General features: G+C 38.2%; 1 protein-coding gene across 2 annotated transcripts; it reads right to left on the reverse strand.

Annotated features, from left to right (window-relative positions):
- Positions 1 to 19,844: 19,844 nt before the first annotated feature.
- Positions 19,845 to 24,302, reverse strand: LOC148040483 (aquaporin NIP6-1-like). 2 transcript variants are annotated; one of them, XM_087699690.1, is made up of 5 exons: positions 23,845 to 24,299; positions 23,037 to 23,261; positions 22,216 to 22,533; positions 22,036 to 22,097; positions 19,845 to 20,405 (listed from the first exon to the last, which is right to left on the reverse strand). In XM_087699690.1, exons 1-5 carry the CDS (start codon positions 23,989 to 23,991, stop codon positions 20,213 to 20,215), a joined length of 945 nt encoding a protein of 314 aa, XP_087555816.1. In that variant the 5' UTR covers positions 23,992 to 24,299; the 3' UTR covers positions 19,845 to 20,212. The 2 variants fall into 2 exon arrangements, with proteins under 2 accessions (XP_087555816.1, XP_087555820.1); XM_087699694.1 differs by having other exon boundaries at positions 20,282 to 20,405; positions 22,015 to 22,097; positions 23,845 to 24,302.
- Positions 24,303 to 26,866: the final 2,564 nt, after the last annotated feature.

A 26,866-nucleotide genomic window follows, 5' to 3' on the forward strand; every position in this document is an offset into this window, starting at 1 on the left:
ATTCAATTATGCTACGTCATGTAGTCACAATGCAAAGGATGTCTCATATACCTTCACGTGTACTTCTTCTCCATATGGACAACTTTGCTTCATCCACGCATTGTTATGAGAAACTAGCCCACGGTCTTCTAACTACGTAATATCTAAGTATGCACGAGCACTCACATAATATCTGCACCAAAGTATATCCATAGTTTGGGTCCTCAAGTGCAGGACAATACTCTAGGCTTGCTTAGAGTTTGACCTGTCTCCCAAACTAATCAAAATATGTCTTGTGCACGATAAGAAGACTAGCACTAGCCCTTAAGGAGAGACCACATGCGAGGTTTTCCAATTGCAGGTATAAGGTGTTGTTCGCTCTTCATCATCACTCAACTCTGAATGCTTATCCCTTACCATCCGATAAGCCTGCAAAGAGTCATGTACAGAATCCCCAACAAACCAACACTTGTATTGGCCATCAATGCAATCCCCAACATAGAATAGTCCTACCACCAACTCCAACAACCTTCCACCAGCCACATTGGCCACCAACAGGCCCCCAGGACCTTCTGCCACACCACCACCAACACTCCACGGAAACCACAGGCGTCCTTGTCATCCATGTCTTCGGTGCATGCTACAGCCTGCTACCTACGACAGTGAGTGCCATGGGACTGGCACTCGTCTAGGAGGGGGGTAATGTTAACCCCAACACGAAGAAAGCAAAAGCAAATAAAAAAGATGCAAGGCAAAGGTGGAAAAAAGGTAGTTTGACTAAAGAAAGAATAGGAGAAAAGGCCAAAAGCGTAAGGGCAACCTTAAAAGTCCGAGGCAAATGCAAAAGGGGAAAGGCGCATTTTTAAATAAAAAAGCGCACTCTGAAATCTTGTAAAAGAGCGTCGGACTCTCACCCGTGCAATCTGTAAATGTAGAAGAGAGGTGGAAAGGAAGCTAGGAAGATAGTAGGACAATGGGAAAAAGGGCCTAGGCTACGGCCGGCCATGTAAAAAAGGGGAAAAGGGGATGACCGCCCAAAAGGGATTTAGGGTTTTGTATATAAAGTTGAAAAGTGAATGAGAAGCCCATTCTTGTGTGTGGCCAAAAGTGGCTCTCCTCTTCTTCTTCTTCTTCTTCTTCTTGCTTGCTTGAGCTTGTGCTTGAGAAAGGGAGTGTGAGAGTGTGAGGGAGTGAGTGTGTGAGGGTGAGGGACCGTGGGGTGGAGAAGCTCTCCATCTTCTCCTCTCTTCTTCTCTTCTCTTCTCTTCCCTTGTCTTGCTCGCGGCAATGGAGCTTGGAGCTTGGAGCGGGAGGATCGAGCTTGCTTGAAGCTTGCACTTGGATCATGGAGCTACTGGAGTACGTGGGAGAGGAGGTAACTCGAACGGCACGGAGGTAAGCTCACTACACCCGTAGATATGGATGGCGTGTCGGTTATGTGAGAGGTATCCATTAGTGCTTGGCTTGGAACACTTGAAACAATAAGCGGTCCGTGGGTCTTGGCGGTTGAGTGAAAGCTCCCACATCCCTCATAACGAAAATCATTAGAATCAAGTTGATTTTTGTCATCCCTGGAAACTCATATGTCGTAGGAATTGGACACTGTTATCAGAGTCTGATTCCCAGAACCAGACTCGAAGTTTGATTCCTAGAATTGGAATCCTAGAATCGGATTCCCAGAATCGGACTCGGTGGTCTGATTTTCAAACTTGGATACCTAAAAACTTGTCCAATCGAGCACATGGGACTCATCCAATTCGGACGCTCGAACAATCAAACAATCGGGTCCTCAAAAGTGGACTACTTGGGAATCGAACGCATGAAAATTGCACACACAAAAACCAGAACAACAATATTGGACTACTTGGACTAGGACCATTCGATCAGCCAATCGGAACAACCCAAAATCGAACGTCCGATTTTGGTAATTAGACTCCAGAGAATTGGACAGGAAACTATCAAAATCAGGCAGGTGAATAGAATACACACTTGACACATCTAACCCATAAAACTGACCCAAAGACTATATAGAGCCGAAAGAACATCATAGATCTATCACTAGGTTGAAATCTAGAGCAATTAGTTCAAAACTTAGCTACAAACAGTCCTTCAAATCGTGCATGGTATTTACCCCCCTCCCCTTGGACCCCTGGGAAGGGTGCTTTGCCCCCTCTACACCTCCCCCAAGTAGGCTAGAGAGAAAACCGTACCATGATAGGTCCTCCAAATTAAATCTTATGTAGTAATGGCTCTGCACAAGCATAGATTCTTACTTGCAAAACAACAACCGAAAGCCCATACCCGAACAAAGACAAACAGAGACCCTAGAACCTCAAACCATGTGGAACAGAGAGAACTAGTGAGCGAGGCTATGCTTGAAACAAGAAGGTTAGGAGATAATGCTAAGGATAGGCTTTTGACTTACAAATATTGTAGAAGACCACAAAAGAAGCCCAAGCCTTATAGGCGAAGGTATCCATGGAGAGCTAGCACAATGCCGCAATGGATATCCAAAATGTTGCTACGTGCTTAAGGGTATCACGCAAGTAACTAATGGATTTGGGTGCCAAAACCCCCGACTAAACCACCTCTATCAGTTGAAGGCCAGATTGTATCAAAAGCAAAGAAGCGCAAGAGGAAATCTAAAAGGAAATTTAAGTCTCGAGTAAAAAAAATTGGAGTGATTGAGCCCCGGGCCTCACGATTGAAATCAACAAACCAACATGACTATTGAAAGGTAGATCCTCAACCTAGCATGCTTAACAAGTGGATGCTAGATGTAACCATTGAGTGTGAATAAAGACCACTAGTGCCCAAGGAGCCTTTGACTTCCCAAGAGGATAATGAGCACCACATGCACGATGTTGCTCATGATAAGGATGATTGCTCAACAAAGCAAATGACAAAACCGTCTAATATCCACGAGCAAATATTCCAGCCAACAGTGCCAAGTCCACCTAGGAGTTCCAAATTTCCTACACCCTCTTTTCCTAAGCGGACACAGAAAGCACAACAACAGTTGTCAAGTGTAGCTGCTCAATCTCGATCTCTATCTCCATCTGAGCTTCCAAATGTCCAAGGTGCTGGACATGACACTACCCTTAATTCTCAACCTAAGGATATGCTTGTGCAATCCACCATGACTAGCTCAAGTGATACTCGATCTACACAAGTGAATGCACAAAGGGCAACAAAAGACACGACCACTTCTGATCTGCCTAAGGATTTGACACCGCAGTCTACCAATAGTAGCTAGTCCACTGAACTAGCCGCTACTACTTCAAATTAGGAATCACAACTGTCACAGCCTTTGGCCAATGATGCCCCTTGCGGAACGCGTCCTTAGCAATTCACATGTGAAAGAGATGTCACAACCAACATCCTTGACACCTCTGGCACTTTCAAAGCACCTAAAGCCTAGGCTTGAGGAGAAATATCTCAAAGATTTAAGAGACTGTGCATATGACTGATGAACCAGAGATGAAGTGCTTGATGAAGCTTGATTACAAGTTGACAGCCATCACATGTGCATACGTCCATGTGGACATTGGAAGGCCAATACCAGAGCACACAAAGCTCATAGCCGAAAACCCCTTGACTTGGGATAAGCAACAACATATTTGCTCCCGCTATGTAGATGTGGTCACTAATGAAGAAGTCATAAAGGTCATCCCAAGAGCCACATCTAGAGAATTGCACTTGATACCCTCACTCTATACTACTCAATGTGAGACAAACAAAGAAAAGCTCAAAGAAATCAAACGAAAAGGAAAAGAACAAGGTAACTTTAAGAGTGTTGGCAACGGTCCATGAGGTCCAACTTTCTGCCATTGTCCAAATCCCTTGTGCGATAAACTGCTTCTAGAATAAGATCTACATGTGGCTAGCAGGCTAGGAGTAGGGAGCATGGTACTTGATGTTAGTGCATATGTCTTCTGCCTCACTCAAAACCTTTCAATCCTAGATCTCTATGCTTCCCATCAATACAACCTTGACTTCTTCAGCTAGTTTTATCCAAGTATACATGACAGGAACCCTAAATCATCTCTTGGTTCTACACTAGAGTCACCCAGCTTCCTGAGCAAGAGAAAAACAACTCTAAAGACAACACCTGCTCTCTGATAAGAAGCAATGGAGGCATGTTCTAATGGGTAAGGACAAGAGTTTAGAGAAAACACTCGACCCAGAGCAATTGCCAATGCAATCGGTAAGGACAAGACTCTCCAAAAAGAGAGGCAGTTGTACCCTCACAACCTAGTGAGGTTGTTCCAATAAGCCGCAGCTATGTCCCATGAGGACACACCAAATAAAGAGAATATTGAGGCTTAACCAAGCACATCAATGGAAGTTAACCTAGTTTAAGTAACTGAGTCTTTAAAGGATGCACCTCGATTGCCCAAGAAAAAGAGGAGAAAAGAACAAAAACAACGGTAGTTGCAAGCAGTTGTAAATGCGAAGAAAATTGAGACCAAGAGTGCTGAAGAGCTTAGGAATAAAGCATTGAGTCCACCCACAAATGAACCCATTACCATCTCTCCTAACGGCAGTGAAACCTCATACACATCCATGTATTTTGATAAATCAGAGCAACCATTACCATCAACGGTTGCTTGCAACACTCAATCCATTAACAACAGAACTTATGTTGACCAATCAAGAGTGGATACAACACTGTCACAATAGGTTGATGAAACTATACTAGTCACATCTAAGGAGAATCATGACATAATAGGAGCAAAGCCTCAGGAGAAACATGAAAACCCGGAGGATAGAAGCAATCCTAGAATTGACCAATCTTCCTCATCTAGGCATGAGCCCCCAACTATGCTAAAGCCTGGGGAAACTCCCAGAACCTTGCATGAGATAGCAATTGAGCAAGCCCTCATCGAACATAGAAGTATCATAAAGTGCTTGACCGAGTTGGATGATAAACTTAAATTATTCACATGTGCCTACGTTCTTGCAGACATGGGCACATTCCCTAGGGAGTAGCTTGAGGAATATTTGTCATATCCGTTGTCTTGGGAAGAGCAAGAATATCTTAACAAGCAGTATGACAAGTTCCTATATGAACGCATGCAACTCATCTCTGAGGAGTAAGCCGACGAACTATGCTTAATTGTGACATTCAACAAAGCACTTTTCCAACTAAATCTCCTAGAGATAGATCAATTAAAGTGACAATCAGAGGGTTGAAGTCAATTTGAAAAATGTTGGTTTGAAAACCGCACTACAATGGCCGAACTTGGAGCCTAGATTATGACAGTCTCAGAGGAGCAATTGGCCCAATGGCAGTCTCAAAGAGACCCGCCGATCTATGTGGTGCCAACTTCCTTTCGAGTAGTGACTATCATTTGGGGTATGGGCTAGAACTAGCTAAGAGAACTCTCTAATTGATAAAATTCTCATTGAGGAGGAGCTACATGTTGCCAATAGACTTGGACAAGGCACCATGCTACTCGATGTTGCAAAATATATGTTGTTACTAAGTAAACTGCCACGATTACTAGATACGTATGCCACACTCCAGTACAATCCTGAGTTGCTACATTTGGTTTTTATCCTCACAAAGTGACATGGATTCATAAATGTATACATAAATAAACAATGTGTTTTGTGACTATGTATAAATAATACCAAAAGAAGCAAAGCCAACACACACACAAGCAATATTAATCAAGTGCAAGTGATATGCATCGAAGTCAACACTACGAGATTCAAATAAGTAATACATTTTTGAGCTGCACCTATTCATTATGGTTGAAGTATATGACTTGCGTGTACTCTCACGAGTTGCCAAGTGAATATAGGATGACACAGGTCTCTGTACAAAAGCTTAATTTCAATGTCCAAGTCACCACAAGACCACCAATCCCACAGAGAACCATTATGGAGAAAGCGATAGAAATACCAAGAAACAAAGAGCCATAATGAAAGCCCCGATGGAAGAGAAAATCAACCATGCCGAAAGCACACAATGCATTTGAGCATGGCCCAAAGCATAGTCATTGGCTACTCTCTCTTTCTTGGCCAAACTCTACATTTGGGTAGGAGCCACGCTTCCAATAATGACAAATGTTTCTTCATCAACTAGGATTCAATTCGCCATATGCTTTGTCCCTTTTCTATGCATAGCTCACTCCAGTTGCTACCTCAATTGTTCTGATGTCTCACATGTTACAAAGAGGTTTGCAAAATCTCAAGTGTATCTCTTTATCTCAACAATTGTTTCTCTAGCATTGAGGCTAGTGACATAATTATCTTTGTAATATCCATTGTTCATAGCCTTTGGATCTTGACATTTCTCAATCCAAACGAAAGGCTGATAGCCTCAATGTATTGCATTGATTGTATTCATTTTATCCAAAAGAACAATTTAAAGAAAAAAATGAAAAAAAAAGGCATTCCACGATCATAGCATAGCACCTAGGGGTTCTCAAATTAGGTACGTCCAGTGACCTTGGTCGGATAGCTCCGTCCCTATTCTCCTAGCCCTTTATACATCCCCCACAATTGTTCAGGGCACATCAAGGGCAGGACATACCTAGGGAGCTTGTCTCACCTATGATTAGATCTGACACATTGAACCATTTGCACCATTCTTTTTCGCACTCCAACTCGGTACCATCACAATCAATGGTGGTGAGCACGGCACAAAAGACCATGGAAAGTACATTGTACTCTTCAAACACTACAAGTAGCCACTAGCTACCAAAAGCTAAGGCATCAATCAGGCCAATTATGCTAGATTGTGCTGTCAAAATCACAAATGATGTCTTAAGAAGCCTTCAAGTGTACTTCTCCTCACCATCGTTAATTTTTTCCACCCCATTGACCCTCGCTTCATCCACACATTGCTACGAGGAACCAAACCAACAATCTTCTAACTACGTAATATCTAAGTATGCACATGCACTCACATAATATCTGCACCACAATCTATACACAGTTTGGATCCTCAAGTGTAGGATAATACTCTCAACTTGCTTAGAGTTTGACCTGTCTCCCAAACTAATTAAACTACATCTTATATATATGATAAGAAGACTAGCACTAACCCCTAGGGAGAGACCATATGAGAGGTTTTCAATTGCAAGTATTGAAGACTCCAATGAAAGCACCATCAGCTCTTCATCAACAATCAACTCTGAACTCTTTTCCTTTATCGTCATGCAAGCCCACTAAAGAATCGTCATATGCAGAATCCCCAAAAACCAACACCTATGCTAGCCATGAGTTCAACTCCCAACAAAGAATAGCCCTATGACCAACTACAACAATCCTATCACCAACCAATCATGCCAACAAAGTACCAGCAACGACCTTCATCTACACCACCACCAAAACTCCTCCACGGAAAACCACAGCAGCCCCTTCCACCCACGTCTTTGGTGCATGCCAAAGTCTGCTACCTACAATGGAGAGTGCCATGGGATTGATACTCATCTAGAAGGGGGATAATGTTAACCCTTAGACGAACAAGGTGGAAAATCTAAAAAATCTAAAGAAGAAGACAAGGCAAAGGCAAAAGTAAAATGGAAGATGAATGCACGCCAAGAAAAATCTGGAAACACAAGAAGTGCAAAAAAGTCCTAAATTAAGGAGAGGTGCACAAGAAAAAGTGCAAGTCAATACTTTTGTAAAAGAGCACAAGGCGTACCATGATTTATTTTTTAAAAGAGAGCCGAGCTCTCACCCGTGCAAATTGTAAAGGTAGATGGGTAGTAGGAAGGAAGCCAAGAAGATATGAGGACAATGGAAAAAAGAGCCTAGGCCACGACTGTGGGCCATGTAAAAAAGGGGATAAGGGGATGACTGCCCAAAAGGGATTTAGGGTTTTGTATATAAATTTGAAAAGTGAATGGGTAGCTCATTCTTATGTGTGGTCAAAAGTAGCTCTCCTCCTCCTCCTCCTCTTCTTCTTCTTCTTCTTCTTCTTCTTCTTCTTCTTCTTCTTGCTTGCTTGCTTGCTTGCTTGAGCTTGTGCTTGAGAGAGGAGTGTGAGAGTGTAAGGGAGTGAGTGTATGAGGGTGAGGGATTGTGGTGGAGAAGCTCTCCATATTCTCCTCTCTTCTTCTCTTCTCTTGTTTTGCTCATGGCGATAGAGCTTGGAGTGTGGACCTTGAGAATTGAGCTTGCTTGAAGCTTGCACTTAGATCATGGAGCTACCGAAGTGATTAGGAGAGGAGGCAACTTGATCGGGCATGGAGGTAAGCTCACTACACTCATAGAGAGAGATAGTGTGCCGACTATGCGAGAGGTAGCCATTAGTACTCAGCTTGAAACGCTTGAAAGAATAAGTGGTCCGTGGGTCTTGGCGGTTACTTGCCTCTACAATGGCTGATGGAGCTATATATATATATATATGGAAAACTCCAACTATCACAATGTGTGACTAGCCTTCTCTTATTCAATAGCCACTGAAAAAATAATATAAAGTGACAATGATGGGTGCCTAACACCTGTAGTGGACAGGTGTTCGTTCGGTCATGGTGTATATAGTAAATACAAGGTGATATAGGCACATGTGCCTTTACCCCCAATAATATGCTCTTGGTATGGCTTAGAAAATGCATTTCTTCTGTTTGAGAAATCCAAAGGCTTTTACCCCAATCTATAATCCCCACATGACAAATATCACTAACAAAACCTAACACAATATTACTAGGTTGTGGCATAGTGGTTTGGGTGGGGTGTGTTTGTTCAAACCCTGTGCACCACATCCCAAAGGCACAATAAAAAGTATCTATTCGCTTCAATATTACTAGGTTGTAAATTAGCACATAACCATCTTACTTTGTGTAAATGACACACTTCCAAAACTAATTGTGGTGTCACTTTAGTGCAAAGCCACGATGACATGGAATCTAGACAAGACGCTTAGTGTAAATATAGGTTGAGACAAGCTTGGGACTTAAATATCGAACTCAAGGCAAGCCATGTCCAAATATTTAATTGGAGTGTAAATCTTACAATGTAATGCATTCCATACTTGAATTATAATTCTATATTGTATCACAGTTCACTTTAAACCATTATATATTTTTAAATATCATAGAATATGTCATGAAGTGGCATGCTAAAACTTTGGAAAGCAATGCAATGTTTTTTTCTAAATAAATGAAATATTATAAGATTGACTGGCGGATACTTTCTATGAGACCTATATAGAAATAAGACTTTGAAATTCCACTTGAGTTAAATGCATGGCTACACTATTATGGTATCCCTTTAGTGACAAGCCACGAGGACATGGGACCTAGACACCATGCTTAGTGTAGATATAGGCTAGGACAAGTACGTAACTTAAATATCAAACTCAAAGTAAGCCATACTTAAATATTTAATTAGAGTGTAAAACTTACAATATAGTATGATTAATATGGCTTATTTTATGAATTATTTAAGTGTTACTATTCTTTATGTCAAATTTTTTAGACTTTGCTATATATGTGAAGATATTTCAATATAAGGGATAGAATATGGACTTCAAGTTTTCATTTTTCTATTTTTTTAAATGCCAATATATTATCCAAATAGCTTAATATTTTTACCATGTTTTTTTAATTTTAAAAAATAAATATACTATTCAAATAGCTTGATATTTTCACCTTGAATCAACCCATATAATAATTAGATTATTGTATCATAGTTCATAGCTATAACCACCTAGCTACAAATTGTAGTGTAGCAAAAGACTTGCGTTAAATGATGTGAGAATAAAACTCAATAGTACCAAAACATTGCAAGTACAAGTATAGAAGTACATATGTATTTTCTGAGAAAATGTAATTACTCAAAACAATTATCGTAAGTTAAATCTCTCTACTTAAAAGCATAAAGTTTTGGATCATACTCAACATGTTAGCCATAATGTTTCTACAATAGATGATACAAATTTTTTTTGACTATCTAGCTCTTTCAAAGCATGGCTAAGCCTAGGTTAATTAAGATTAAAACAAAATACTATACAAACTCAAACATTATTAATAGAGTGTTGAAGAACCTTGCAAAGACCATAGTGATTAAAAAATAATATTTAGAAACAACATTTTAATGTCCACAAATGAAGAAACTATCAGATTAGTCAATAACATATATTTCAAAAACTAAACCAAAATCCTTAAGCATTATCCATGACATAATAGTCATTTGCAACCTCTCTACCATGAGCACTATGACATTTAAAAAACAATACTAAGAAGTGGATGCTCTCAAAAGTTTGTCAAAACCTAGAAAATAAGATCCAAATTTAATTCAAAGATAAACTTCTCCAAATCCACCCTTACCACACTTTTTCTTTTACCTTATCCACCCAAGACACTTCAACTTAGACTTAATCCACGAAGATGTCCAATGACTAGCCTATAGATTAGTGAATAGAGCCCTAGAGCCATCCATATGGCATGTAGATTATTTTAATGTTCAAAGTGAGAATGGAATCTAGTGACTAGCCTCATTTGAGGTTCTTAAGGAAATTCATGACTTTAATCAGACAATAGACATCCCAACTATTGGACAAAGACACAAAATTGTGGGAAATGTTTGAAATTAGGCTAGATATAGGAAATATACTATGGAAGGGCACATTGGGGATGCCTTGAAGACCCAAGACACATTTATGAAATTTGGCACTCATTCAAGTGCCATTTTCTAAACAGACTTGTGAATCTTTAGTAATGTTTAATAATTATATAATGATCTACAATCATTGCTAGTCAAATTTGTTGGTGTAAGATAGTCTTAATTTTATTTGAAATGAGTAAGTAACCTAATGTAATTGTCCATATATATGTATGTATGTATGTATGTATGTATAATTGACTTTATTTTTACAATGGAGTATTTACAAATGGTATAACATATTCTCTTTATAGATATCTTATTATTGTTATATTCCATATCATTTGAAGCTTAAAACCATGCAAACACTATCATATGAGAAAGCAAGTAGTTAATAGTGTTGCATGACGCTCATGGAAATTGAGTCTTGTAAGATTGAACCTCATGACTAACTAGTAGGGGCTTAATTTTAGACGCAACCCTATTGACTAGTTGACACAAATCTCAACCTAAATCTACATGAAAATTAGTTTGGAAAGCTTAAGATCATATTAATAGTATTGGTTGAGGCTATTGAAATGAAGCCTCGTAAAGCTGAGCCTCATGGCATGATCTTGTAGAGGCTCAATTTCAAAATTGACCCTCATGCAATACTATTGACCACTTGACATGAGTCTCAAACTAAATAATAATGAGAATCAATTTTAAAATCAAGCCATAGTTTTGCATGATCATGGCCATCTTGTGGAGGCTCAATTTCAAAATTGAGCCTCGTGTAACACTATTAACCACTTATGGCTATGGTTACAAAGTGTTCAAATACCAACCAAACAAACAAACAAATTTCTATGTAAGGAAAGCAATAAGAAATTCAATCTACATCTTTCAAATACATGAGGGTAAAAGTGGTAATGCTATGAGAGCAAACATTGTACTACCTAATTTAACTTGAGGGCACACTAGTTTTACAATGCTCCTATGTGGGTGTGGGTGAGAAAGAACAAGAGAGAGAGGGGGAGGGTGGTTGGGGGGTTATTATTTGAGTTATTGGTGTTATTGTTGTTGTTTTAAAAAATAAAATAAATTATGTGTGGGGCCGCCGTGTGGGTGGGGGGGGGATTTTTAAAAAAAACCAAGAAAAGGGCCCCTCTCCCAAGTATTGGGTGGGCATGGGGGAGGGGGTCCTAAGTAAAAACATTTACCTAAATGAGATCAAAAGGAGATTGAGCACTAAAAATAGAATAGTGGGGTCACATCAAATCACTTGGGTAAATAGTAAAATTGAAGAAATATGAAAAACCAAGAGTTCATATGAAAAAATACTACAAAAAACCCAAAAAACATATGCAACTGTAGATAGAAATTAATATAGGGAGATTCGTAGCTCGAATCACAATGCAGTACAAATTTGAAAATGGACAATGTAAAGGGACCAATAGTCTAATGACATTAGAACCCATTTTTGGTGCCAAATAAGCACATTTGCATGGAAAATATAGCAAAGTTACTTTTAACCATGTATATCCAAGTATAGAAATTAATTGCTTAAGATTCGTAACTCAAATTGGGATGCAATAAAAAGAAAAGGTAAGCAAGTTGAAGGTACAAACACACTATCACCTTAGAACCTAGTCTGTCACCAAATCTATGAGTTTGAACGATAGGCTACAAAAAGGAGAAATGTCTCATTTGAAGTGATGAATACGATATAAGGTCATAACACAATTCTGGGAAGAAATGGATAGATTTGCATGGAAATATGTGAAAAGCTGAGAAAAAGACATAAAATACTTCAAGAATGCATGTTTTTTTTGTCAAAGTCAATAGTGGCATTTCGTATTGTGGGATACTGAGAAGGCTGAGTGACAGTGGCTTAGGTATTTAGTCGCTTTGTGATAAAGCAAAAAAAATCCTCTTGAAGCTACCACATAAGCTTGGTTTTGTAGATGTAAAGTTCTCGCAGATCCCTAGGAAGTCTTGAGTTGGTGGACTAATTTCCACTTTTGTAAGGATATAAAGTTGAAGATTATTGGTTCATAGTTTGCTCATAAATTGATTTCATTGGACAATTGTCTCTAAGGAATCTTGTTGGAGCAGGAATGAACATGAATAACTGCACCACTAAATCAACCTCATAAAAGATACCATAATCTAGTGTGGTTAAGGTATGGGAAGGTATGTCTCACACTGCCCAAAGGAGGCTTATGAGGCACCTACATAAATTGACTCTCCAAGCCAATTATGTAGTTACAATCTAGTCTAGTGATAGTAGTGAAGATTAAACTTCCCACCATCTTCATGTATATTTTGGATTCCTCCAATATCTCACCCACATTAGCACTTAGCATCACATTTCGATTTAATAGTATCGGTATTTGCTTATAATCAACTATATCATACTTTGTTAAGATATCCACGATGTATTGTCTTTGTGAGAGCCATATCCCATAAGATGTCCTAATCACTTCAATGCCAAGAAAGTACTTTAGCACAAGGCCAAGAAAGTACCTCAACTCTCCCAAGTCTTTCATGTCAATTGAGAAGACTCTTCACATGCTCCACCTCTTGCACATTATCACCCCTAATAATCAACTCATTCACATACAAGGCAACCAACAATGCCCCTATCACTTCAATGCCCATAAAGTGAGTTATCTATATTTTCATGATGAAAGCCAATATAGACAAGATAATGTGCTATCTTGTCATGCCATAATGTTAGGCACATTTTTAGTACATCAACTAGACACTTAACTTTTCCTTCTTGCATAACCAATGGGACACTCCCAAGATGAGCAATAGCATGCGTCATATTGTCATTGGTTTTCACAAAACCAAACATTTCAAAAATTTTCATTTCTCTAAACCATTCTCCATGAGATGGCATATGGTTAGAGGCACCTAAATCTACATACCATATATTATCACTCGTTGTTGATGCATTTGCATTCATGGCATTCATCAGGTGTTGCGTAATAAACAACTTCTCATTATCAATATGATTATTGATAAATGTATAGTTGTCATGTTGTCTTCTCCCATTTTTGTTCTTTTCACCTCTTCTATTTTCTAGATAATCATGTGCAATATGACCTTTCTACCTATAATTATACCATTCTCTATTACTATAACTTGTTTTGTCTACCATGTTCTCTATGTTTTCTCGTCCTTTAAACTAGTCTCTTACCACCTATATGTGAGTGCTCCTATGAGTCATGAGATTATCCTTGATTTTGCCCATAATGGCCACCATAGTCTCTACCACCACAATCTCTATCTCTACATTTGTGTAGAGCACCTGTTCTGAATTATTCTTACTTTGTGATGAGGATGTAGCAAGACCCAAGTTTTTTTCTTCTCATTTTAACATAGATATTAGATTTGGAAAATTAGAAATGGTATCTCTTCTCTATCTCTTATGTTGATGGAGATTCAAAACTACTTGTACTCCTCACCCAACCCATCCAAACATGCAACCACTATATCATCATCATCAACCTACACCTTAATAGATCCAAAAGCTTCAACAATTCTCCTAATTATGCATAGTCGTTCATAGAAAGGTTTCCACACTTGACATTATTTAACTCATGATTCAACTATAACTTTATAGCTTTGGTATTTGTACCATACACTTTGATAAGGACATTCCATGCTTCTGTAGAACTATTTGCATCTTGTATTTGCCCAATCATATTCTCTGAAACACTAATGGAAAGCTAATGCATAACTTCTTGAGCACCCTTGTTCCATTCTTTAAATGCCTTGACCTACTCAAGTGTGGCATTTTCTTGTGGCAACTCAAGAGTGTTAGTGTTATCCCCTTCAATGTAGTCCCAGTAACCTTTATCCATAAGGAAATCGCTCAATCTAAATTTCCAAGCATGGAAGGCATGCTTGTCAAGCTTGTCACTAACAAGCTTATTAAACCCCTTAGGCATGCAGTAAAAGTCCAAAAGTCTAAATTTATCAATAACTTACTAATTTAGGTAAATTATCACCTATATTGAACTTGGTACATAAGTATACCTTGAGAAACACTTGTAATGTTCGACATTTTGCAAATACTATCTACCATACCTAATACCTACAACTTATTTGTGAAACAACTAGGCTTGTTGAGCTCTTAAACCTTACTAGATTCATACTAGATAGCCTCTAACTCTCAATAGAGACTAAAATTCATCCGGAATGCAAATGCAATCGTACTTTTCAGACTAGATGTGTGTTACACCCTCAAGCACTATCAGATCATGAAAATGGCTTGTCAATCGAAGATCGTATGAGAGAGATCTCCATAAGTATACTCCATGGCAAGGCTTCCTTGTAGACTCTTGTGCTTGCGGCTCCTAGCTTCTTGCCTAGATGCTACTCTGATGCCATGCAAAGATGGGGAAGAAAGAGGGAGCTTGAGCTCTTGCAAGTCACACAACAAGCAAAGAATGCATACAAGAAAGGAAGCTACCATTAGGCCTATTGGGATCAATATAAAATATGGTTCTTTTAACCCATTGGTTTATTAAAGAAGCCCTTTTTAAAAAAAGAAAGTATATACATATTTTCCCCTCCTATATAAAGGAGAGCTCTTCCTTGCTCCTCACTCTACTATTTGGCTTGCATTACTATTGCTACCATCTCTACAATCACAACTTGTCATGGCTATTTCCTCCATTCAAATGATGTGTTTTTCATAATGGGACATGGATAAGAACTCAAGTAAGTAGCTAACACTTGCAACTCATTTTGTTGTTCATTTAGCCCTCACTAGCTAATGTTTGTGGTTGGTTTGTAGGAAGCAAAATCAAAGCAAAAACACGGAGATTTGTAACATCCTTCATTGAAAACTATTTTTTGGGACTTATGTTTGATATTTTCAAGGTAAGAACAATCCTTTACATGCACGTAGCAGGGACCTAGCTACTGGGCACATCCCTCTATGTGCACACTCCTAGGTTTCGCTCAACATGTGCATTAGGGTGGGTACTTTTACGCTTATCTCTTTACTTTACTTTACTTCTCTATGCAATTGCCATGCTACTAATCTGATTGCAAATTCTGTCAAATATATCAAAAGGAGATGGATCTTGCTTGCATACACATGCCACCACTTGGATGTCAATTTGTTAGGGACATCTTGATTGCTTATACTATTGTCACGTTGCATGTAGGATTCAAATAGACGTATAGATGTTTGAATGATTAATCTTAATAAAAATATGTGAAGGCACATTGTTAATATACTAAGGTGCAAGCATGCAAAAGAACATGATTAACTCATTAATCCTAGTAATGGCAAATTTCTTATAACCCCTCGCAAATCTCATCTTTGTCCACATAACTTCTTCTTCTTCTTTGAATTTTTCTCAAAGTCCATGAGCCTTTAGCTTTTGAATAGAAATCTCAAAAAATTTGTTAGACCATACATCTTTACACATAAAATAGTAAGCCCTAACCCCTCCCTTATTTATTCAACATATAAACATATGTAGTGCTTAAATATTGTAGGTTATACTAATGCATTCACAAACACCATTAAAAAAGTATGTATATTCTACTCTAGTTATAGTTCCACGACAATGCATACTATATTATCTCGTGCAATTTTAAAGACACACAATACTAAGCTTGATATAAGGATAATTTTAAGACATACACACACATAGCATTCACTTGTATTGGCCTCTATATCCTAAGAAATGGGGATATGCCAAGGAATGTATATTTGCAAAGTGACATACTAATGAAATGTGTCACTTATAAGTTTTTGTCCCAAACTTGGCATACACAAGGTTGAAAATCCAATGTCTCACCATGAAAGAAGCATGTATGTGTCACTCTAAGTTATATTTCTATAACGATGCATAAAATGGAAGGTATCATATCTACATAGTTGCAAACTTACATAATTAGTAGATTTTTGTGTCCTAACCTTAGAATACACAAGGTTGAAAATCCAATGTCTCACCACCATGAGAGAAGCATGTATATATGACTCTAGGTTATATTTCTGTGATAATACAGAAAATGGAAGATAGCATATTTAGGTAGTTGCAAACTTATATAATTAGTAGATTTATGGGCCAAGGAAATGGGCCATGTATAGTTTTGTAATTGAAGGATACATAGTTGAAAATTTTATTTAATAGCACATCTAGATTCCTATTATCACTATGCAGAGCTTTACGTGGTAAGAGCGAAAAAACTATACCTATGGTGATGGGATGATGAGTTGCATTGGTACCATCAACTTGCTTATAGCCCTATAATTTAGTATTGATAGTTGTCTGAATATCAAATATGCATAAAGCATGCTAGTTGTTGCATGCAAGCATAAACTCTTCATTTTTTTGGCTGAGAAAATATGCCCTAGACCCATTGTTTGAATGCCAACTATTGCATGAAACCTTGATCTCAAGATCCTCCACACCCTCTAGTTAGGTGCTATCATATTCTTTCTAGTAGATACCCTTAGCTAAGTTTAGGGGGGTCCCCTCTATCTTTATGGGGTCCATGTTCAAAACCTTAATTGTCACTATCTATACAGTTTGCATTCACATAAGAGACATCAAGCAAAAAGAATGGGATAGAAAATGCCCATGATTTTAGTTAATGCAGCTACATTGTCATGGTTTATAGGCCCTTATTATAGGCAATGGTACTGTACGTGCTTATGCAAATGTTCTACACACGAGATCTTCTCTACACATGTAGAACAAGTCTTCCTTTGCGTCCCTGTAAGTAATACTCTATAGGTTTGTAATAAATTTTTTTGACCTTTTGGATTGTAATGGAACCCTAAAGGCTAAAACAAGTGAATTCGTCTGTGCGCTTGCGATGATCCGCGGCCAGGGCATACGGATCCACCCAGCAGAGGCGGCCTGCGATATCCCCCCATCGATCCAGCAAATCTTCACTCTCCCCCTCCTGCTCCGCTAAACCACGCACTTGTCTGCCAAAGAAACCGACTCGGCCAGCACTAATAGTCCCTTTGGCTTTATACATTACAACCTTATGAGCATATCTCTGAACCATCATTCTTCCTTCTTGTACCTTACCAATTTGTTTTGCTGCCCTCATCTTATTGTATCTCTTCTTGCAATAGCTATCCATCTCTCTCAGGTGCACTCAAATCTGCACATTTACAAGGCGTGTATCCACACAGACGCGCGCACGTACACACACACACACTCTCTCTCTCTCTCTCTCTCTTAAGTGGGCTAATTTTCATCATTATCATAGAAAATATATACTCACCTAGATCCATTAAATGGTTCTTATTAGTTATGCCAGCGGATGGACGGACGATGATATTGAAAATGATCTCTCTTTTCTCTCTCTTTAAGTATACATTAGCGTAGTTGCTCTAATCACCGAGCAAAGTTAGCTCAACAATCCACTTCTTCTCTTTTCCTTCTCCGTTTTTTATTTTTTTTTCATCCCCTCTCTCTTTCTCTCTCCCCCCAATTCCCTATCTCTAATTCTCTCTTTCTCTTTTTTTATTTTTTTTAAATTCTTTTTTTTCTTTCTCTCTCTCTCTTTTAAATCTTATCTTTTTTCTCTCTCTTTATATTCTCTCTCTCCTCTCTCTTCTTTCTCTTTCTCTCTTTAAATTTTATCTTTTCTCTCTCCATATTCTCTCTCTCTCTCTCTCTCTCTCATTCTTCTTCTTCTTTCACTTCCTTTCTCCCGCTCAGTTTCTCTTCAAGTATGTAAATTTAATCTTTTCCCTATATATAATTCTCTCTCTTTATGTTCATATTCTCTCTTCTTCTCCTCTTTTTCTCTCTCTTTCCTTTTATTCTCTCTCTCTCTTTCTCAAAATATTTAAATCTAAAAAAGACTTCTCTTTTCCCCCGTCTCTCTTTCTCTTTTCCTCTTTTTTCTTTTTCTTTTTCTTCTTCTCTCTCTCTTTTTCTCTCTCTTTTCTTCTCTCTCTCCCCCCTCTCTCCTCTCTTTTCATTCTCTCACCCTCTCCTCTTTTTTCCTCTCTCTCTCTCTCTCTCTTCATTCTCTTAAAAAATATTTTCTCTTTTTAAAAAAAATTATCTTTCCTCTTTCTACGATTCTCTCTCTCTTTCTGTTCAAATTCTCTATCTCCTTTTCTTCTCTCCCCACTTTTCTTCTCTTTGTCTCGCTCCCCTCTTTTCTTCTCCCTCTCTCTCCTCTCTTTTCCTTTTTTCTTTTCATCTCTCTTTATGTTTTAAATGTTATATTTCCTCTCTCTAAAAATCTCTTTCTCTCTATTCCCTCTCTCTCTCTCTCATATTCTTTCTTTTTTGCTCTCTCTCTCTCTCTCAATTTTTCTTTTTCTCTCGATCTTTCTCTTTCAAGTTTTTTTCTCTCACTCTCTTTTCTCTCTATATATATTTTTCTCTCTATTTTTATCTTTTCTCTCTTTTCCTTTCTCTCCCCCTATTTTCTTTCTCTATCAAATTATATATTCCTTCTTTGCCTCTCTATCTAAGTCAAAAACTATATCAAAAATGGTTTAATTAAAAAAGACTATTCTTTTTCCTCTTTCCCCCCTCTTTCTTCTTCTTCTTCTTTTTATCCTCCTCCTTCTTTTTCTTATCTCTCTCTCTCTCTCTCTCTCTCTCTCTCTCTCTCTCTCCTTCTTCTATCTCCCTCTCAAAGTATGTGAAAAACTATTCAAAAAATATTAAATATTAAAAAAGTTAAAAATATTTAGTTAAAATAAAACTTAAATTAAAAATTTTAATCTAATTTTGAGAGAGAGAGAGAGAGACAGAGAGAGAGAAACCCTAGGCCTTATGCACGAGAGAGAGGGGGGAGGAATTTAATTAAAAATAGGAGGGGGAAGAAAAAGGGAGAGGTTATATGTGAGAGAGAGGGGAGAGGGTTTTAATGAGAGAGAGAGAGAGAGAGAGAGAGAGAGAGAGAGAGAGAGAGAGTGTGTGTGTGTGTGTGAGCCTAGGCCCTACAATGGGGGGGGAGGGGGGGGGAAAGCAAAGGGGCTTTTAATTAAAAAGAGGAGGAGAAAGAGAAAATGAGAGATTACACGCAAGAGAGAGGGGAGGGGAGGGGTTTTAATTGAAAAAGAGAGGTTTGGAAAAGGGGTAGGTTCAGGAAACCCTCTAGAGGTTCGGGGCTTTTCGAACCTATAACCAAAATAATATAGTAGTAAGATGAGACTTAATTAAAAACACATTTTAAAATCAAAGTGTATGGTCTACTATCCCCTTTAGTCCTTAAGGAATAGACCTTGAAACTCAATGATTATGTGACTCAAGACAACATAAGTAAAAAGACCATTTTTTAATAGTCCAAAGCAAGTAATAGGGACTTATAATTGCCCCAATCGTGGATGCCATATTTTTAGAATAGATTCTTTATGGTTATTGGGATACATTGGAGTACAATGTGATTTGCTTAGGGATGGATGGTATTGGATAGCATGGATAAATGGAAAGTTAAATTATTCCCTATGAAATTTCATAGTTATACAATGTAAAAAAAGTTATACAGCTTTAAATATTGGGAATCGTGATCTATATAGGTACAACTTGCTAAAATTGGAAGCTTGTACCTATGTTGTTATCCTCACCATTAGCCTTTGATCTTGGTCGGCCTCACTTGTTTAGAATGCATAATAATGAATCACACTTTTCACATCTTGTAGATGCACATGTGAATATAGTATTTCCTATTATTAGTTTTGGTACTTCCTAAAGCTGCCCATAGATTCATCTTGGTTGTTCAATCGAAGTAATGTGTAAGTTGTTGCACCAATCAGGGCCCCCAAGTGAGGTCCCACGATATACACCCACATGCCTTGAAAGTTTTTGTTTACAATAGCGGGTCCCAAGGTTCGAACTGGGTTCATGGAAGCTCCTGATATTCCTCTGCAAAGGTAGCCAAAAGTACTATCACATTTAAACCAAGGTGATAACCATGAATATTTAGTACTATTATGTTTTATATATTTTTCCTTGAGCTATTCAATTATTAGAAAGATGAGCATTTTTATATAGCACTAATAGAATTTCTCTATAAGAGGAGTTTTCTTCCTATATTAATCACAAGGAGTCAAATGTAAAAAGTGGAACTTGCATGAGGTACAATTTATGCACAGAAAGTGTTTTTGTCTTCACATGAACTGTGCCCTTGTGAAAAGGCCAAAAATATCAATTGTAAATTTTTTTAGGATGTAGATGTAAATTTACCTTATTCCAAACTCAACATGTAGGTACATATATGTATATGAAGCTAAGTAAAGATGTCTATAAAGCCAACTAGACCACATGCACATGAAATTGGATGACTTGGGATATATTGTGGTCTAGAATTACTTGATGGTACCTTTCATGAATATCATGATGCATCTTTTTGTATTCTATACTTTTCAACATAGTAAGCTAAAAATCAAACTAGATGGGCAATAAAGGTCAATACTGTAATAGAGATTAAAAATTTGAAACCTTGCCATCTTGTTGAAGATGCATTGAGGTGGAATTTTGATTGCCTAAGTCAACACATCTTTCTCATGAGGATGAGCCTCATGCATATTCACATAATTAAGACATTGTTTACATTGCAATCTGCTCATATTAAGCATCACTTCAAGTTCTCTTAATGTTCATCATCCCATCTTGTACATTGGTTGACTACACTTTTATATTTATTGCCCCATACTTTTGTGTTGCAAATAAATAAGTGATTTAACGATCAAGATTAGCTGGTTTTCCAAATTGACATTTTTTTTCTAAGTTCTTCAATGTGGATGTGCTTGATTGTGGTACGTGGCCATCATAGGTGGTCATGTGATGCTGACACTAGATGATACAAAAAGACAAAGCACACATATTATTAATTAAGCTACAATTGGGACTATATGGCATAGAACCATTCTTCTATTCTTGCACATGCAAGTTCCAAATTGTCGCGGGTACAAGTTCCAATTGCCCGCCTCTTATTGAGTTCATGTGAACATGCTTTTGTATGAAGCCTTTTCTACTTCGAGAGTTCCCATTGGTATAACAAGAATGTAGGCTAACCAAAAGATTGTCAAGAGTAGACTTGCAAGTTGCAACTTCTATTTCGTTTTCCTTATGTATAGGCATGTGCATGTGACTACTGCAAGGAATATTTTGGGTGAGAACTTTATGGCTTGTCTATACACGTAGTGTTGATTTCTCCAAAAGGGTATATAGGATAATATATTAACACGCTAATGTGATTGTGAGGGGCACAATTACCCAGGCATTCGCCAAATGGATGACAGGGATATACGAGTGTTAAAACCGTGGATAATGTTATATATATAAGGTTGCATGAGCGAAACAACATTTGACGAAAGAGTCATGCTGGGCTATGTACTCATCATTGTTGTTGCCTAACAGCTAGGCTTATAAAAATTGCTACAATCGTAGGACTACTTTTCTTAATATTAACAGGTCATAAAATTCATAATCATCATCATAATTATAATTGTAAGAGACAATGCAATCGTACAAGTCAATATATCAAAATTACCCAGCAAGGAGGTTGTTCATGACGACGGTGGCGCCGACAGCGATGCCAGCAAGCTCGCCAACCTACAACAGTAGCAGCAGCAGTTAGTAGTAGTAGTAGTAGTAGTAGTAGTAGTTGTTGTTGTTGTTGTTGAGAGAGAGAGAGAGAGTAAACATAGTAATGGGATGAATGGGCACTTACAGCCCTGGTGTCAGTGGAGACGGAGGTGACGACAAACATGAGGATGAAGGTGATGATGAACTCCATGAGCAGAGCTTGCACCTCCGAGCCAGCAGCAGGCACCGTCAACCCCCCAATTCCCACCATCTGATGATGATGAGGACAGGCCATGGCCGCTGCTGCGGCTGCGACAAGCGGCGGCAATCTATTTGGCGTCGATGGATCATTCCCATGTTGAATACTACTACTACTGCTGTAGGCCGAAGGGTCCAGCACTACCTTCAGTGTGTAAGATGCACACAAGGATCCCACTATCTGAGCCGCCACATACAAGGGCACCTAAGTATACAGTTCAATTACCCAGATGCTTAGTAATCCATGAACACACTCTCATCACCGCTGGTCTCACAACATCAATGCGTCCATGAGGTCAAGAAATTAATCATTGGCTGAACACACACACACACAGACACACAAAGCCTACATTTATATTGACATCCAGTGGTACACTAGCTTGCATCCATTATGGCAAGTTAGAGCAACTTGATTACATCAGTAAAGGCACCAAACTCATCCCAGTACCGTACACTTCTTAGCACAGTATGGTGCCGTGTTGGCGACTATGAGATAAGATGGAGCTTAGCTTGCATCCATTATAGCAAATTAGAGCAACTTGATTACATCAGTAAAGGCGCCAAACTCATCCCAGTACCGTCCTGGACTTAATCAATACTGTGAGTTTTGATTAATCCTTCAGTGCTTTTTCTAATTCTGATAGTTATGGACATTACTGCTGAGTAGCCTGTGACCCTTATTCATGTAATGTGCTGGCGTAACCTTACCTCCCTCCATGGAAAGTGCTTGATAGCTGCGAATGCAATGGTAACTGCTGGATTCACATGAGCTCCAGATATGTGGCCTAGTGACAGAATTACAACGGTCACAGCTAGCCCGGCAGACACCCCCACTCCCATGCAAGTCAGGCTTCCATTCGTTTCTGCATTCACAATGCTTGTCCCAGCTGAAGCAAATATGAGCAAAAAGGTGCCCACAAGCTCAGCTGCAACCTACAAAAAAGAACAGAAAATTTAGCCAACACCCATTATTATAATTACAATCAGCTCTGAGAAGCTGGGTCTCAATTACATCCCACAAAGCTGGAGACATTTCTCAACCATTGGACTTACCAGAGACCTAACGTTTTGAGGGGAATTGTACTTCTATAATTAGGAAATTATCTTTGAGAAGTTGGGTCTGAACATCTCACAAGGCTGGTCACATTTATAGTTCATTTATGTGGCTTATTGTGTGGACTCACAAAGCTGGTCACACTGAAGGCATCACTCATGCAAAGGCACGCATATTAAGGAACGTGTGTATCTAATTGGAATACTAAGGAATGCTAGGTCCAGAGAGGTTAAATATAATGTGTGCATTTCTTCAATAAATCTTGTTTGTAGGATGCGCGCTTTATTATAATCAGCCTAAAACCCGGATTAAACTCATTAAATATATGGACGACATATGATGGCATGGGAATTAGTGGATTTGGTCGACACGGCCCATATTAATTTGAAGAAGGGCTAAACCCTGACATGACAAGAGTGCACAAGGGCCATAGCCACAACTCCATGCAAGCTCAATCCTTACCCTTTTCAGCAAGAGGACACGCTCTGACGATCTCATGCTTTCAGCGGTGGCCACTACTTCCACTGCAGTAATGGACTCGTCGCCTTTACTCAGTTTCCCGATACACGCACTTAAATTGATAACCCTTTCCTCCACAGATGAACCCATCAGTCTAGACAGAACTTGAAGCGGGATTACGCGATGCTGTACTGTTATAGCTGGAGAATGGAAAGATGAAATCCGAAGCCTCAGGATCTGTCATATTTATAGGTAGCTCCGTCTCTCAGTCTTCTAATTAATGGCAGATACGAGAAAAGGAAGGAGCAGCAGAGAAATTAGAATGCTAGAGAAACGAAAGGCATAAGCACAGCTAGGATGGATGGAGCCATGCGCTAACAGCAGCAGCAGAGAGAGAGAGAGAGAGAGAGAGAGAGAGAATGCTTGAAGGAGACTCGCAACAAACGAGCTCAATGGGACGTAATCCCTTTTGCAATCAATGTGTAGTGTGGGGAGTAAATCCTCATGAAGATGAAGATTTGCCTTGTTCTTTCTTTTGATTTTTACCATGTTACCATGGCCAAGGGCACATGGCCTCTACTTGTGGTCTTTATATAAAGCTGGCTCTCTTAGAATTCCTAACTTGTTGCTCCTTTTAGAGCTTAATGTGAGGCCATCTTTTCACAAGTCCTATGCTCCAAGATGTCCTCCCAAACTAGGTCAGTGAAAAGAACTTGACACCAACAACTCTATATTTTCGTGATGATGGAAAAACGCTTGTTACCTTGTTGGAGTTCTCTGCAATCACAACCTCTAGAACTTTGTGATGCGTACGTACCTTTTGAGTAAAAAACTCAGAAGGAATCTCGAAACTTGTAGTGTGCAATTCCAAATTCAGGCTTTATTCATGGACAATGCTCAAAGGTTCAAGCCTTGACAAGGCCTACTTGTTGCATTGCATCCCTATTGTGGTGTCAAAGAACTCTTTAAACATAAGCATCTAACTTTGTGAGCATGAAATATTCCGAGCTAACAAATATGCTTCTATATTACAACATTCTGTTCCATCCTCTATCTCTCTATCTTTCTAACAAGTCTTAAGCTAGTGAATACTATGGCCCTTAGGAAGAAAAAAGATTTACTCTTGTATCAAAGGACTAGTAGTAAAATCACAATGGCCCGTACTTATATTTTGTTTCTACAAAGTTTAGTTTGCTCACAAAGTTCATAGTTATTATGTGATTGTGAATATATCTAGGTCGATTATAACCATGAATATCCTTCTCAATCTTAATGCTTTCCACACCTCTTTATTGACATTTTTCAAAATTTCCTAGGTAATACTAACTCACAAGTAAAATCACTTGATGCCTATCTCTAATGAGGTGTGGAGAGGGTTTGTAAGTTTTCTTCTAGCATGTTGTCCCAAGACTTCTTTATATATGACTTGGGCATGCTAGTTTATTCCAACATAATCTTAATGGAGGCACCACGTCTCCCATGTCTTTCCCCTATTCAATAATACCTTGCCTTTCAAGTCCACCAAGTAGTTTGAAATGTTATAGTTCAAGGTAAGCACATCACAACATGGCATGCAAAAAGGAATATGGTATGTCTTTTGTAGTGCAATATGCAAACCAATTATCTTTTTTTCAATATAAGGGTGGATGTGAAAATAGTCATATGCTTGCTTTCACATGCTTGTTAGCACAACAAATGTAATATCATGTTAATGTGTTTACACCCCATTCATCTACTTTATCACAATAGGTAGATGAATTTTAGGAAATTTATTCATTGAAACTCTTTACCATGATAATTAGATCAACTTCAAAATATATAATACACCAACTTAGTGTGCTCAATGACAAATTAATGATATATAAATGACCATGTTCATGCAAATATTCATGCATGCAAACATGAGTTATATAACTATACCTACCTCTATCTTGAACTTTAGATGTGTATTTCATTAGCATTGATACCATCCAATCCTCTAAGGGACTCTTACATAATTGAACTCTGCTTTCTAGAAAGATGGGATGCTGCTTAGTAGTTTTGGTTCAAGAAAATAGCATTCCATTTGGAATTATCATTTTTTACCATCAAATTGCTCTAGCAAAAAAAAAAAAAAAAACAATTGTGATGGTTTAGAAAAAATGAAAGACCTCCTGATCCAACATTTCTTCCCATTCACTTACTAGAATTCATATCAAATTTCAAAGATTTTTTAAGTGAGGATTCCACACATTAATGAAAGATACACGTAACAATCAAAAGTTGTTCTTCTTTTTAAAGAGATGCTATTATATTCCTACAAAAAATTTATAATTATGAAGAAGGTGGAACATGAATATGAGCGTACAAGAATCCTAGAACAAAGTGGTTGTCTTATATATTACATGGTTAGGGATGATAGCCCCCTAGGAAAAATGCTTCAATATTGGAAACAAAGCAAAAAGAAGACCCATCATTTGTAGCTCAACAAGAACATCACAATAAGCTTGTTAAGGAGGAAATAAAATTAAATGTACTTGACAATGAAAATAGAGTGAAAAGGTCATGGATATGAAAGAATTTGTAATTCCAATTAATAATATAGCCTTGTGTGAGTATCTATCATTTTGAGTGTACCTCTATCCACCTTACCATTTTTCTTATTTCCATGGGTGCCTTCAACAAACTTTTGTACTCAACATATTTTCCAAATGAATATAATCAAAAAATCATTTTTTGTTTCTCTTCTTGTAATGATATTATTTGGCATAATATCACATTGTATTGCTAGAATAAATTGAGTATATTTTTGGTAAGGTGGTTGTACATGTCTTCATTAGCATTCACAAGTTTCTTACATAGATTGAAGATGAAAATGTACATGTAGTGTTGGATTTGCACAAAGTAATTTCATGTTGATTATACTAAGATACACAAGCAACATTGAGAAAGACAACAAGCTTGTAGGGAAGCTAACTTGAGGCATAAGCTCCTTAAGGATGAACCGAGAATTTTGATATTGTATTTCAATGGCATACTTTTCAAA

Source organism: Lygodium microphyllum, chromosome 2 (genome assembly GCF_053477565.2).
Source record: "Lygodium microphyllum isolate KBCC chromosome 2, Lygodium_microphyllum_v1.1.10, whole genome shotgun sequence".
NCBI classification, from domain to species: Eukaryota; Viridiplantae; Streptophyta; class Polypodiopsida; order Schizaeales; family Lygodiaceae; genus Lygodium; species Lygodium microphyllum.